The sequence below is a fragment of the Cricetulus griseus genome (genome assembly GCF_003668045.3).
Source record: "Cricetulus griseus strain 17A/GY chromosome 1 unlocalized genomic scaffold, alternate assembly CriGri-PICRH-1.0 chr1_0, whole genome shotgun sequence".
Taxonomy (NCBI): Eukaryota; Metazoa; Chordata; class Mammalia; order Rodentia; family Cricetidae; genus Cricetulus; species Cricetulus griseus.
The window spans coordinates 173,052,541-173,067,535 of record NW_023276806.1 but is presented as its reverse complement, the minus strand read 5'-3'; the positions used below and the strand labels follow the sequence as shown (position 1 = coordinate 173,067,535).

The window sequence follows — 14,995 nt, the reverse complement described above, 5'->3', positions numbered from 1 at the left end:
AGCTCAAATCCTAGCCTCATTTCTTTGCATTTAAGGCGGCAAGGCAGCTAGAAAGTAAATTTCACAATGCCTCATTCATTCACTCATTTTTAGCAGCTTGATACAAGGGTATCAAAGCTTGATACAAGGTTCCCTGGAAGAGGGAGCCTCAGTTGAAAAAATGCCTTCACCAGAGTAGCCTGTACGAAGTCTGTGAAGTATTTCTTGATTAATGATTGATGTGGGAGGGCACCACCCACTGTGGTTGTCCTGGGTTGTGTGAAAAAGCATGCTGAGAGGATCATGGAGAGTAAGGCAGTGTTCCTCTGTGATCTGTTTCAGCTCCTACCCTGAGTTTGGCCTGACTCTCCCTTGTGATAGACTGAGCTATGAGATAAACCCTTTCCTTCCCCAATGGCTGTGGTCAGTGTTTGATCACAGCAACAGTAACTAGGACAATAGTGTTTATTTCTGAACTCTGGAAGTCATTAATATTAATGTGAATTGCATATTCATTATCACTGCTTCCAAATTTTTGTTGTTTAGTTGTTGTTTGTTTGTCTTTTGATACAGAATCTCTCTACAGAGTCCCGGCTGTCCTAGAACCCACTATGTAGCCCAGGCTAGCTTTGTACAGCTGAGAATGCCACCTGTGATTCCTTATTTTTCATTTTTTTCAAATCTATCCACTATTTTATAGCTTTAATTCTTATCACTAGGTTTTTAAAAAGTGTTTCTGGTTATTAAAAATTATTTCAAGTACCATGTGAAATAGCTGTATGGCAATGTTCCCATTTGGAGTTGTGAAAGCTGGAGTAGAATTTGAAAGCCTGGGTCTTGCTCACACACACTGACCCATGCTATTGTAATGAGTATCTGACTAGGCACTGACTTTTCCTTCTTTCTGCTTTTTCTCCCAGACTTGAGCATCGAGTCATCAGGATCAGGCTCTGTAACGGTGCAGAATATTGAATGTGACTGCTGTAGAATTGACACTGCCCAGGGGACCAGCATCCTGCAGTCTGTGAAGGTAGGAGTGTGTCTCTCACTGTGCGCTGGTGGCAAAAATACCTTAAACTGTAAAGCACAGAATCAAACTACAAGCCTTAGTTTTTTTATTCAGGTTGCTATCACTCTTTTACAAAGTCTTCGAAAAAATTTGCCTTAACGCACAAATGTTACAGCGACTTTGAAGGTCTTACTCCTTCTTCCTTGCTTCTTTTCTTCCTCTTGTTTCTATTATTTTTAGATGTCATTTAAGAGTGTCATGAAACTCCAAAGTATTTTTTTAGGATTTTGAGATAACACTACTGTTTAAAAATATTAGTTTTGCAACATTTTCTTCTGCTTACTAAAGAATAAAGAAAGTCTTTATGCACTATAACTGTGCTTAAAATATGGCCCCTTCACTCATTTTTAATATTCCAGAAGCTCTTTCCTGGAGTACTAGGTAGCCAGTTTTGCAGAACAACAGATGATTCATCTTACTTTATAATTAACAATTTTACACTGTATTTCTTAAAAATGAGATTGGTCTTAGCCACAAATGTTTTAAATTATACCTCTGTTAGGGAGTTTGCTGTTATTTTTGTAGCAGGCTTTCTTTTGGGGGCCGCCAACCAGATCCCAAATCATGACATGGAGAATTACTATTAACTATGAATGTTCAGCCTTAGTTTAGGCTGGCTTCTTATCAGCTCTTATAGCTTACTTGTTTCTCTTCATCTAATTTTGCCTCAGGCCTTTTTACCTTTCTTTCCTTCTTCGTATCTTACTTTCACTGCTTCTCATGACTGGTGGCCGCCTGGCTTCTGGCCCTGGGTGTGTCCCTGTCTTTCTCCCTCATTCTCTTCTCTTCTCTTCTCTTCTCTTCTCTTCTCTTCTCTTCTCTTCTCTTTCGAGCCTAGAGTCCTCCTCCTCGTTATTCTCTCTCCCCACCAGCTCTGTCAGTCCCTCTCTTGCTTACCTATTGGTCGTTTAGCTTTTATTAGACCAATCAGGTGCCTTTTGTAGGCATGGTGAAACAAATGCAACACATCTTTACATAATTAAACAAATACAGCTCAGACAAATGGAACACACCTTCACATAGTTAAAGTAATATTCCACAGTTCTAGCATTTTCAGGGTGAAAACATAATACTTTGTAACATTTTGTAGAACTTGGTCATTTCTGTATTGTAATTGCAGTGCTTTAACTTTAAAACTATTAATTTGAATGATTGGTGCATTCTGTTTTTGCCCCTTTTGTTTATTTGTTCATCTTTATCTGGGCACCTGACTTTTACACCTGTCTACATATGAGGCTGCTTAAAAGAATTTAGTTGTGCAATCACCATAAAAGACTAAGAATACCCCATATAGACTTTTAGCATATAGTTAGCAAATATATATATATATATATATATATATATATATTTGATTCACATATATGTAATTGTGCAATAAAATCTTCATCTTGAGTGACTAATTGGTTAAGAATACTATAATTTCTTTTCTTCCTTAGAAATACTTACCTGCTCATCGATGCTTTAATTTTGGTGAATTAATTTTGTAGGCTTCACATTTGGGTTCTGACTCTAGTCTGCTGCTTGCTGTCTATCTCTTTGCATTCATGTTTTCAACTGGTGGTCCTAAAAGATCTGACTCTGTCAATTTCATCTCTTCTTGCCACTGTGGGTGTAAATGCAATGATTTCTTCACTCATGACACTTTGCCATTTTGGGCATGGGGTTTTTTTCTTTGGATCCTATTGGATGTGAGATGTTTAGTGGCAAACCCTGGCCTTTGCCTCTCAGATGCCACTAAGACACACCTTGGTTGTGAAAGGGAAAAACTGTCTCCAGACATTGCCACATGTCCTCTGGGGACAGATCGTCTCCAGCTGGAAGAACCTTAATAGAACTGGGCCATGCTTGTTCCTTAAAGCATAACTGAGAATAACTAATACAAGAATGAAACAGTACAATATTTTAAGACACCATAGTATTGCTTCCTTTTTAACATTAAATTTATAAGAATTTTATATACAGAAATTTCAAGATAGAGTTTAACTCTATTTTTAAAGTACATTTTGTATTTGTTCTGTGTAAGACTTAAAAAAGAAAAACAAAGCCATGAACTAGCAGTCTTTACAAATAAAGTAGCTCAAAAAAGAATTAGAAGAACTTAAGCTGATACTGGAGCTGCTGGTTAGCTTATGGCAACTTGACATGAGCTAGAGCCAACTTTGAAGAGGGAGATTTAATTGAGGAATTGCCTACCTGTACGTAAGTCTGTGGGGCATTTTCTTGACCAATGATTGATGTGGGATGGCCCAGCCCACTGTAGCAGTACCATCCCTGGGCTAGTACTCCTACGATATATAAGAAACCACGCTGAGCAAGTCAATAAGTAGTAATCCTTCATGGTCTCTGCTTAAATTCTTGCATCCAGGTTCTTGCCTCGGCATCCCTTGATGATGGAATGTAATCTGTAATTCAAGAAAACTCTTTCTTCCCCAATGTTGGTTTTGGTCAGTGCCTTATCACAGCAACAGAGGAAACAAAGTAAAAGAATCATTCTTGTAATGTTGGCCTTAACTAACTCACATTCATGAATGCAAGCACTTTTGTAAATAACCTGGCTTAGGTTGTTAAAATATGGTACAATATTATCTTGAATCAGTGATTATCTGTTAATATGTCTACCTTTTCATAGGGCTACATATGTATAAAATAGCATTTTAATAACTAATTACTGCTAGTGAATTGTTAGTGTGTACTGAGAATCTCAGCTAAGCCTTGTTAATATTTCAAGAATGGAAACTAGAGCCGGGTGTTGGTGGCTCACGCCTTTAATCCCAGCACTCGGGAGGCAGAGGCACGCTGATCTCTGTGAGTTCGAGGCCAGCCTGGTCTCCAGAGCAAGTGCCAGGATAGGCTCCAAAGCTACACAGAGAAACGTTGTCTCGAAAAAGAAAAAAAAAAAAAAGAATGGAAACTAGGAGGCAACAAAAGATGGAGGAATGCACTCACTCAAGCTCACAGAGCTAAAGTAGTTGAGCTGGGATTTGACCTTAAGTTGGTGGTCCCTAAGCTCAAACTGCTCAGCTCTCTTTACTAGCTGAGGAAGACATGGTAATGTTGTATCTATTCAGCATCCTTAAGGAATAAAGCAAATGAATGTCATACATCTGTGTTTTAAAAAATGTAGAACAATAATTTCCCCCAGCATTTTTTGATTTATTTCCACTTTTTAAAAATGTCCATATTGTGTGGGAGTCAGGTGAGTGTCAGATTACAATAGCTAGATCAGTGTCTTTAAGCCTTAGGCCTCTTCAAAAAAAAAAAAAAAAGAAAAAAATCTCATGATTATTGTTTCTCTCTAAAATAAATGAACATATATATGAAAGTTTGCTTACAACTTCATAAATTTCAGAGACACTCCAGAAATTCACTTAATTTCAGTTAAGAGCTTTAGATAGGAAAGCAGAGTTACTTTAGAAATAGATCTTTCTAAAAATTCATTAATAACTTGGGTTTTAGATTTACATCTGTGACCATGATGAAGTTAACCACACTGAAGGCAAATCCTTGTGGGAACAATTTGTTTTGCTCTTTTCAATACTTTCCTTAAAACTGACTGCTGGGTTATTTTATGGACATGCACAGAAGAAAATGTTTCCGTAGTATCATGCAAGCTTACTCTCCCTACCCTCTGTGTTTGTTTTGTTTTTCAGAGCCAAAAATTACATGTTCAAACAAAAGGAGGCAATGTGAACTGTCTGGGAACAATTTATGGAAATATAGATATTCATGCATCACGTCAAAGTGTAAGAGTGAAACTCTCTCCTTAACTTCAGCTTTGCTTTTGATTCCCCACAAATGGTATAGAATTTGTGGTGTAATATTTTCTTTTTAGTGCATTTAGTTCCTTAATGAGCTCATGTTTGGAATTGAAGTGACTAAATGCCTATAATTTAAATTTTAGTGTGTGATTTAATGCTTTTGATAGTTATTTATGTGATTAGAATTAGTAAACACTTCATATTTAATTCTGACTTGCCTAAGGAGACTTCTATTTTGATGGTCATGAATTAAAATACCGAATTAAGTAATCCCATCAGTGTGGATGGGTTTTTGTGGGTGCTGGGTTTACTTGAATTCTGTGTTCTCCCAGGCTTGCTGCTTTTTGTCTAGTTGAAGGTAAATTCTGAAACATGTGTGCACCTGTGGACAGCACAGAATTGACTCCTGGGTTTTGAAAAGAGGACATGATGTTGGGAGAGGACACGGCAGCAGGGGCTTCTGGATGAACTGGGATGAAATGAGCGGTTGATATGCTAACGATCCATTATATACTCAGAGAAGTAATATAAAAATTGAAAAACCATGTGAAAGTCAGCTTCTCCAGTGTTTCCACAAGGCGGCACTGTGAGACAGAGCTACTGTTTCCAACCCCTACCCACCCTGTTACCCCAGAGATTGTTACAGAAAGATGTTTTGCGTTTTACATCAGCTATTTTACTGCTTCCAGTAACTTATCATACTCTTAATAGCAAAGGTAAATTCTGGGGACTGTGAATTTTCAGTTGCTACTGTGTTGAACAGTGTTTTAAATCTTAGAAGAAAAATCTAAATCTGATAGTGAAGGTTATGAGCATATCCTGTAGCTTACTGTTGGCACAATTTTTAAAAAATTATATTACATTTTATTTATTCATTTATTAGGGTGTGTGTGTGTGTGTGTGTGTGTGTGTGTGTGTGTGTAGACGCACATGTGGAGGTTAGAGGAACACTTGGTGGGAGTCAGTTCTGTCCTTCCACCACGTGGGTCCTAGTGATCACACTGAGGTTGTCGGGCTTGCACAGCTGCCTTTGCCCACGAGCATCTGCTGGCCCATTGCTGGAACAGTTACAAAAGGTGGATAGTAGCATTGTTTCTACTCTTGTAAATTTCCCAACACTTTTTCTTAGAATCTGTGGGAAGCTGTTTAAACTAAATATTTAAGTATATAATAAAGCTTTTAAGTTAAATTAGGAAAGTGTTTCGAGAGCCTACAGCCTTACTTACATCATCACTGAGATGACCTTTAGTTTTTTCAGTCACATTACTGTCTCTTCAGAGGTACAACAAGCAAACTTAGAAGTTCCTTCAAATCAACCCTTGCATTAATGGGTACTGTTGTTTGAAATTATATTACATGTAATGTTACTATAAGATTACATGTTCTCTCTGGGGGGTGGTGCATGTCAACACAGGCTGTCTTTCTCAATTGCTGGCCACCGTGTTTTTGGAGACAGGGCTTCTCACTGAACTTGGAGCTCCAGAATTTTGACTAGGCTGGCCAGCCAATGAGCTCCAGGGATCTGCCTGTCTCCACCTTCCCAGCACTGGAGTTACAAACTTGTGGTACTAGGTTTTGACATGGGTGCTGGGGATCCCAACTCAGGACCCATGCTTGTCTGTCAAGCCCAGTATCCCTAGCCCAGTATTACATGCTTCAATCAGATGTGAGTGTCAGAAATTTAAATCATGCTATTTTGAATAATTTGGCCACATTGCATTAGTTGTTAATTTGTTCCAACTGACATGGGTAATTGAACATTACTCCTACTACCTGTCTTTTGTTTCTTTCTTGAATTTGGTGATGTGCTAAAGACTTAGTATAGATATTTTTTCCTATGTTTCCTGCATTGCATAGTTTCAACTTTTAAAACATTTACAAGTTTATTTAAAGACATAAAAATTACTTGCTGGTTAAGAGCACACAAACTTCCTGACTCATCTACTTACTAAGTTTTGTGACTTTAGACAAGTTACTTAACACTGTGTGTCTCCGTTTTCTGGAAAATATGATTGTAGCAAAGGACAAGTAAAGTGGTTTAATTGGGTCTTGCATATGGCCGACTCTGGCATGGGGCTTGCTTACAGAAAGGATGAAGGGGAAACAACTATGGAATAGAGCATCTGTACATTACTTCTCTGGACCTGCATATCTCAGTTCAAGAGATGGATGGAAGTATTGCTTACTTGTGCAAACAAGATAATGAAATTAAATGGACATCATAAACAATAGCACTGTCAGCTCTGTGGCTGTTTTAAATGATGTTAGTGAGAATCAACCTTTATAACTTAACAAAAAACATAGACATTTTATGTGACTACAGGTTGAATTAATGACACCGTTGTCACTTTTCTTTTTGTCTGGACTACAGAGTCATAGTACTTCCTAAAAGACTTGATTTTTTTTGTTACTTGTAAGAACTGTTTTTATATGTATGTACATACGTATGTACGTATGTATGTATGTATGTACATATATTAGCCAAGTATAGGGGAAAATCCCTCCTTATGTTAAAATTAATTTTAGCAATACCTCTCAGGAAGGTATTTATTTTCTGATCTACATTTTGTTCTCTCTAAATAATTTCTGTTAAAAATCAGAGTATACAATTTAATCTAGGGAGTCTATGTATGACACTGTAATATAAATAAGATTAAATAAAATTTTGTCATTATTTTGCTGACAACTAAGCTAACCCAAGTTTAACTTTTTGAGTTAGTATCTGACATGGTTCAAGTGCTTATGGTTATGATATGTGGCCCTTGGAGAATTTAGAATTTTTGGGAAATTGTATAAATGATTGGCAGCTGTAGTGTGTTGGTGATTTGTGCTGGGATTTTACTTGCTTTCGGTTGCTTTGGTAGTACAGGGTGTTTTCTGGCTTCCTAGGGATGTATTTAGTTTTTAACAGCAGGACAGATCCTTGACATTTTCCAGATACTCATAAAGAGTGTCTTGAAACCCAGCTTTATTTCATGGGGTGGTAGGCAGTGTCTAGGTAGAAGTGCTCCTTAGCTAATTCAGGATGCTTTCAAATGTTCCATTAAATGTTCCTCTTTTGATGTAAAACAGTCCCATTCCCTATTGAAATATTCCAGAATATTCCATTTTGATCCCTGTTTTATGGAAATTCTTGGACATTGTGAAACCATGAACACTAAGCAAGTTTTCATGAGTAGAGTTTGTAGGCAAAGACTTTTTTGTCAGGAGTTTTATGCCTTTACTGTAAGCCTATAGAAGATAAAAATGTTTAATTCTGGTAAATCCATTTATAAGTAAATTATTCTTATTTTTTTGAAACTAGATTTAAAGTAAAAGTTCCTGTCCGTCCGTAATCAACTTAAGATAATCAAGTAGTTAAAAAGCAGTATCATGATATACGTTCTTAAAAAATACAGGAAGTTACGTACTCTGAATCCAGAGGGCAAAGTAGTTTTAACCTATGTCCATTAGACCCTCTGACTACTTTTCTTTCTCATTTTGTACTGTCTTTAGTATTTTGTTTTTGAAACTCAATCTTGTCTGGTAAGATTTGTTAACATTCTTAACGGTTTTTGGGAAACTTGTGAGGAGGGGTGTTCAGAACAGTTATACTGTTGGTTTAAATGCCTTGGTGTACTGGGCAGAATTGTGGCAAACCATCCTAGTAACGGAGTGTGTAGTGCCAACATTTTCATATTAACACATCTTTGTTCATAACATGGTAGAGATGTTGTGGAATTCCCAACTGTCTTCGTTTTACATGGCAAACAATATTTGAAACATAAACATATACTGAATTTTGTTAGGAAAATTTAAGGATGAAAAAATTCCTCTCATTTTGTTCACTGGCAAGCTTGCTCCTTATTAAATGTACAGTGAAATGTTTTAGAAGGTTACAGTTACCACCAACATGTGACAAAAAAACATGTAGCTCAGCAACAACGAAGATTGTGAGGCTCAAAATGCATCCATGGATTTACTATAGAAGTAACAGTACATGTGGTGGTTTAGTCAGATGAAAGATGCATACAGACATCTCTGTAACAAGCATCACACTCCTGCTGAGATGCTGAGAAAAGCAGGAAGATAAGGTAGGCTACTCTTCATCTAGTTGCTACTGTTCACTGCTGAATTGGAAGATGGATCTAGACATAAGGAAAAGAATGAAAAAACACAGAGAATGTAATTAATATAAGAATATGTAATAGAAGAGAGGGGATAGAGTGATCATTTGGAGATCATAGATTATGCATGGGAAATTTTTTCTAATGCAAATAAATTAATAGAATTGGTGAGTTTATTGTGGTTACTAGATTAAGTTCAAATATAAAAATCAAGAAAACATGAACTTTAAAAAAAACATTGTGTAAAAGCACTTTAAAAATATCTGTAGGAGAAGTTTATCCATGTTGGACTGTGTAAGGCCTTTATGTGACCCAGAGACAACATGGTGATTCATTCCTCAACTCAGAGAGCTATAATCTCCTAATTTTATGCTGCCTTAGGATTTAAAACAATGATCTGCAAGCTGGCCTATTAGAAAACATAGCTAATGCTGAAATAAAAGGGTATCTTTTAGAATAAGGGCAACTTAATTAGAACAAATTTATATTTTTCATAGCATTAAACAGAAGTGGTATTTTGTTTATTGGGCCTATAAATATATTGAGGGAAAATCATATCTAAGTTATGTGGATTTGGATTTTAATGTATTTTATTTGTTTTTCTGAAAACTCATCATTAAAGCATAATAATTTCCTTAAATTTTGAAAAAAAATATCTGTAGGAATAAACTAATAAGATAAATTCTACAAAGAAAATGTAAAACATTATTAAGGAAACTAGAGAAGGCATAAATAAGTGGAGGAGTCGTGTGTTGGCTCTATTCCCTGTTTTACAGAGAATGCATGCTGCTCACAGTCTCTGCAGCCAGAGTCAGGGAGCCCAATGGTAAGGTGATTGTGTCCTTCTCATGGACTTGGTCATCATTCTAGATCAGCGGTCCTCACCCTTCCGAATGCTATAACCCTTCAATGCAGGTCCTCATGTTGTGGTGACCTCCAACCATGAAACTATTTACTTGCCACTTCATAATTGTGATTTTGCTACTGTTAGGAACTGTGATGTAAATATCTGACATGCAGGTTATCTGATATGTGACCCCTGTGGGGGTTGGGACTCACAGGTTTCGAGCTGCTGTTCTAGATGAACTGTTTGGTTGTTTATAGTTTGTTTTATAATGAACTGATTAGAGTCTCTCTTTTACTAGACTGTGACCGTAGATAAACTTCAGGGAAGTTGTGTTAATATATCTACAGAAGATGGTATGCTAAAAGTCAAGTATCTTTATACAGAGTCTTCATTTCTGACTTCTGCTGCTGGGGATATTGCATTAGGAAATGTTCACGGTAAGCTGACAAAGGCCTAGTGTATCTCAGACTTTCCACAAAGCATAAAATTTAAGAGATGACTATTCAAGAGGGAACAGGGAACTGGTCTTCTAGATAATTAATTGCAGACTAGCCATCCTTTTAAAAATCTATGAAAATAAACTTACTTACAAGCTAATTTAATTTTATATCGACAAAGCAAATAGTAGTTCTGATTTTTTAAAAAGATTTTTATTGTTTTACATTGTGTGTGTGCATGTATGCATGTGCATGTATGTGTGTGCATGCCATCTCTCTAGCCCCGGTAGCTGGGCTATTTAAAAGAATTTTTATAAGAGGAAACAATATCCAAGAGATGAAATAAAAGCAGCATTAATAAAGATTGGATTCTTAGTGGTTACTTTTCATGATAGGAGAGGTAACAGTTAAGTGAGTTAAATGTTTAGGTAGATCAAATTCTAGAAACTCTGATACTAATTTTGGGTACAATGTATTAATGTGTATTGGTACTGGCAAAGTCCTCTTTGCAATGTTTGAGACAGGTTTTCTCTGTGGCTTTGGAACCTGTCCTGGCACTGGCTCTGTAGACCAGGCTGACCTCATACTCACAGAGATCCGCCTGCCTCTGCCTCTGCCCCTGCCACTTGGTGTCTCCTGTGATGTCCCAAACATATCTCCACAGAGAGCAGCATTACTTAGTTAATGTTTATAGCATGGGAAGAAAAAGAGGAAAGGCAATGGGGAGATGCTATGGCTGAAGGCTGCTGATGGTCCGTGTCGTTCTACCTCTTTATGTTTCCACAGAGCAGATGATGCAAGTCCAGGGGTATTTCCTGATGTGTGTGTGAGTAGTGTAAGACACACCTAGTCCTTGAAAGACGAACGTTCAGTGTGTGCACATCTGCACAGACACACGTACACACATACACATCTGCACGTACTGGTCTGTTGGGCCATCTTCCAGGAAGTGTGGACTTGAACATTTTTCCATAGCTAGTCCACTCATTTCACTTTTTAGTAAGGCTGAATATTGGTGTCTGTACATTTTGCAGCATTCCGTCATTTTAGTAGTGAGCATAAATGAAGTTGTATTAGGATTGGCTAGTGCTAGCCATGCCAGCCAGTAACACATCTGCAGCTAGTCTTCTGTTAGAGAGAGAGTGCTTTGGTGATTAGAATAACCTTTTCCCTGCAGTGTAATGACTAAGCCCAACAATCCCTACACTGATAACATTATTGAACCTAAAATAGAGCAGAGCTATATCCAAATAAAACAAATGGTTTTCTGACCTTTTGTTACCAGTGTGTATTTAGTTCTAAGTAGTAGTAATGCAATAGTGAAATAATAATAATTTTGTAATTTCATATTTTGAATGACTTCTAATAAGCATTACAGTTCTATGGTGATCTTAATTAAGGTATTATACCTAATACACCAAGTAGATTTTGGTGTGAAACAATTCCTTACCAAGTTAGATACTGATTGACAAACACTACAGGAAAAATAGCTATTTCTATTAGGCTTAATACCATGTTTATACTCAATGAATTAATGGTTAATATTTTATTTCTTTGACTTTAAGACAGGCAGAATGGAATTTAGGGAAACTTACCGCTATTGAGCACATTTCTAGATCTGATGATGAAAGTAACTGAAATAAATATTGCTAGGGACAAGAGTTCAGCCTTTTGCTTTTATAAAGCTTTTGCATATTTACTGACTTTAATGTGAATTTAAGTATACTTCCTTATGTGGCTTAAGTGTAGGTTTCTTCTGCAGTACTGTCTCTGGTATGGCTTCCCCGAACATAGAACACTAAGATGGAGATGAGGATGCCATGCATTTACTGCAGAGACTGCTTGGTCCATCCTTGTCAAGGAAAGGAATACAGTCCCCATGGAGAAGCAGGACTGTGTAAGCCCTCTGCCATCCCAAGTGCAGCTCTGAAGCTGGCATGGCTCCTCAGAGTTGTCTCAAGTTGTAGTGAGGGACACTGGAGCTTTACATCCCGGGTCACTAGATCCCAGCTGCTCTAGGAAGGAGGGTGATCTTGGGCCAACATGGCTGTCTTCAGTTGAGGCAGTTTCCAAAGAAGGCTGTCTGCCTTCAGGTGTGATGGGGGCTCTGCAGGAGGAATGATAGCCTCTGCTACAGTCACATTTATTTATTAACACAGTTACTGACTGGCTACTGTGTGCCAGATTTCTAGGCACCAGGAGTGTGGCGTTGGGCAAGAAATGATACGCACATTTAAAGAACACACAGTTGTATGAAGGACTTCCGTCTCACTTCCTCTGTCTTCCTTCCAGCTCCACTTGTTGTCCCCTTTCACCCCATATCAAAGCAACTTTCTCACAACTCCTTTTGTAACTCTGGTGCATCAGTGAGCAAGGGCAAGAGAGGGAAAATTTGATTTGGTTGCTTCTATGTTCAGCCAGTCCCTGCCCCCTCAACACCCCGATTCTTTGGTCCTCAGTCTGCTTGGTTGTTTCGGTGCAGACAAGAGAGAAGTTAGAAAGGAACCCTTACCCATCCCTTACACCAGTGCTTTGACTGTTTGTTGTAAACCATGGAGGTTAGCCTAAGTTTCCTGCTCCTTCTTCCAAGTTGCCTGTCCTCCATCCTGCTTCCAGGAGCTTATAGGATTGTGCTGTTGAAGCTTGGAGTGCGAAGGTAGGATGGAGGTGGGGAAGCATGTAGGTTTCCACAACCTAGGAAGACCCTGAACATACATTTCAGTGAACCCAGGTGGTTGTGTAATACAATATATATATATATATATATATATATATATATATATTATTTAAACAAGCTAGTTTAGGATCCTATAACTTGTTTTTATGAGAAAATGTGTTGCTATTTATAAACATCTTTTAAAATAGATAATAAACTTTGAAAATATATTCTAAGACCTGCCTGTCTGGGATTTATTTAGTGTGGCTGTTTTCTTAAGGTTTAAACTCATTTCTCCTTTCAGTTAGAACTGAAAAAAATCCTTTCAAAGGATCATGTTTTGTTTCCCAAGTTTTAGAAGTTATGACTTGCATATGGCATAGTGAGGCTTTTCTTCCCATCTCTCCCATGTACTACCCCTCAAATCATCCAAAGGAAAAGGCCCCCAAAGGGTGTGGCACTATTAGGAGGTGTGGCCTTGTGGGAGTAGGTGTGGTCTTTTTGGGGGAGCTTTGAGATCACATATATGTATGCTCCAGATACAAGATATAGTTCTCTAAGCTAGTTCTCTAGCTGTTTGCTTGCATGGTGCTATGTCCTGCCATTGGAAAACACATAGTTACCATAGGCCGGCCAAATGCTTCTGACTTAATGGGGAATGAAAAACTTTCACTAAATTTGGTTCATTTATTATTTCACTGATCAATATGAAATAGATGAAACCAAAACATGGATAATTATACTAATAATGGCCATTGTTGATTTACATACTTTTATGTATTCTGATTTATTCCATAAAATAGCTAAGACAGAAGTTCATTTTGTATATTCTGATGAGTTTGGAATATTTCTGTTTAAGGTAGATATTTTCTAAACATTTTGGTGTGAATTGAAAATTTTTTGTGTCTTTAACATATTTTAATTAATATTTCATTATATCACCTTCCCCTAACTTTTCCTCCTTTTAACCTGTCTTATGTTCCCCCATCTCAAATTAAGGCCCTCTTTTTCATTATTATTGGTCTTATTATTGGTGTGTGTGTGTGTGTGTGTGTGTGTGTGTGTGTGTGTGTATGTAAATACACATCTTTGTTGTTTAGTCATCACTAAAATTTGTTTTGGCTTTTTGAGACAGGGTTTCTCTGTGTAGTTGGCCTAGAATTCACTCTGTAAATCAGACTGGCCTGGAACTCACAGAGATCTGCCTACCTTTGTCTTCCAAGTGTTGGGATTAAAGGTGTGTGCCACCACCTCTCAGCAAAAATATTTTTGAAATATTCTAATAACCATTCTTTAGATTCACAGCTTTTTGTTCCATTATGTTCTTCACTGTATAGTAGAACTCTACTATTCAAGAGGGGTATTATTAGATACATGTCACTATAATGAGAAGTAGTGTTCATTCTGTGTGGATTTTAAGCTTTTGTTTTTTAGCTGTAATAGTCATTTTCTCAAGACTTCATATCCAACCAAGTTTGAGAGGATCATATTTTCATTTAAAGATAATATTTTGCTACATTAATTTAAGACTATTTTAAGTGTATGGGGCTCAATTTTCTTATGTATGGGTGACTGTACTCACTAGCTAAGTGACTATAAAACTGTCTTAGTTCTAGGGTGGCCTGGCCTGGCTGGGTCTCTGACTTAAGATCTCTTCTAGGATTATAATCATGATGTCATCATGGGCTGTGAGATCTTGTCAGCAAGGGTAAATATGGCTCCATGCCTACTCATGCCTGTTGTCAGAATGCAACTTATCCTGTTAGCTAGAGGCCTCTTGATTTCTTTGTCAAATGGCCTATTTCTAGGGGCAATTGACAGTGTTACAGCTGACTTCCATGAGAGTAGCAGGGGACTAGAAATACAGTATCAGTTTTATAACAGAATCATGGACACGACAGCCCAGCACCTTTCTCCTGCTTTCTTGGTTATAAGCCATCTGGCCCACACATGATGGAAGAGCATTCAAAGGGAGGCGTGGGAGCTAGGAGGGAGGAAGAGTGGGAACCACGTTAGAGCTGTATGCTTTTGGCCACTGTTTGTATGTGATGGTAAGACTATATTTACAGGGTTGGAAAATTGGAAGAGTATATAGAGCACACCAGTGAAGTAATATTTATGTAACACATTTAACAAGATATTC

General features: G+C 37.5%; 1 protein-coding gene across 5 annotated transcripts in view; it reads left to right on the top strand.

Moving 5' to 3' along the window:
• Fam185a (family with sequence similarity 185 member A) overlaps positions 1-14,995 on the top strand; it is a 41,015-nt gene that overhangs the window by 1,181 nt on the left and 24,839 nt on the right. For all 5 annotated transcript variants that reach the window (XR_004772011.1, XR_004772012.1, XM_035451618.1 and 2 more), the window contains exons 2-4: positions 900-1,009; positions 4,699-4,791; positions 10,058-10,196. Coding sequence is in view for 3 of the 5 variants with exons in the window: in XM_035451618.1 (XP_035307509.1) it covers positions 900-1,009; positions 4,699-4,791; positions 10,058-10,196 (342 nt within the window). In the remaining 2 variants the exon portion in view is untranslated. The remainder of the gene's footprint in view (positions 1-899; positions 1,010-4,698; positions 4,792-10,057; positions 10,197-14,995) is intronic.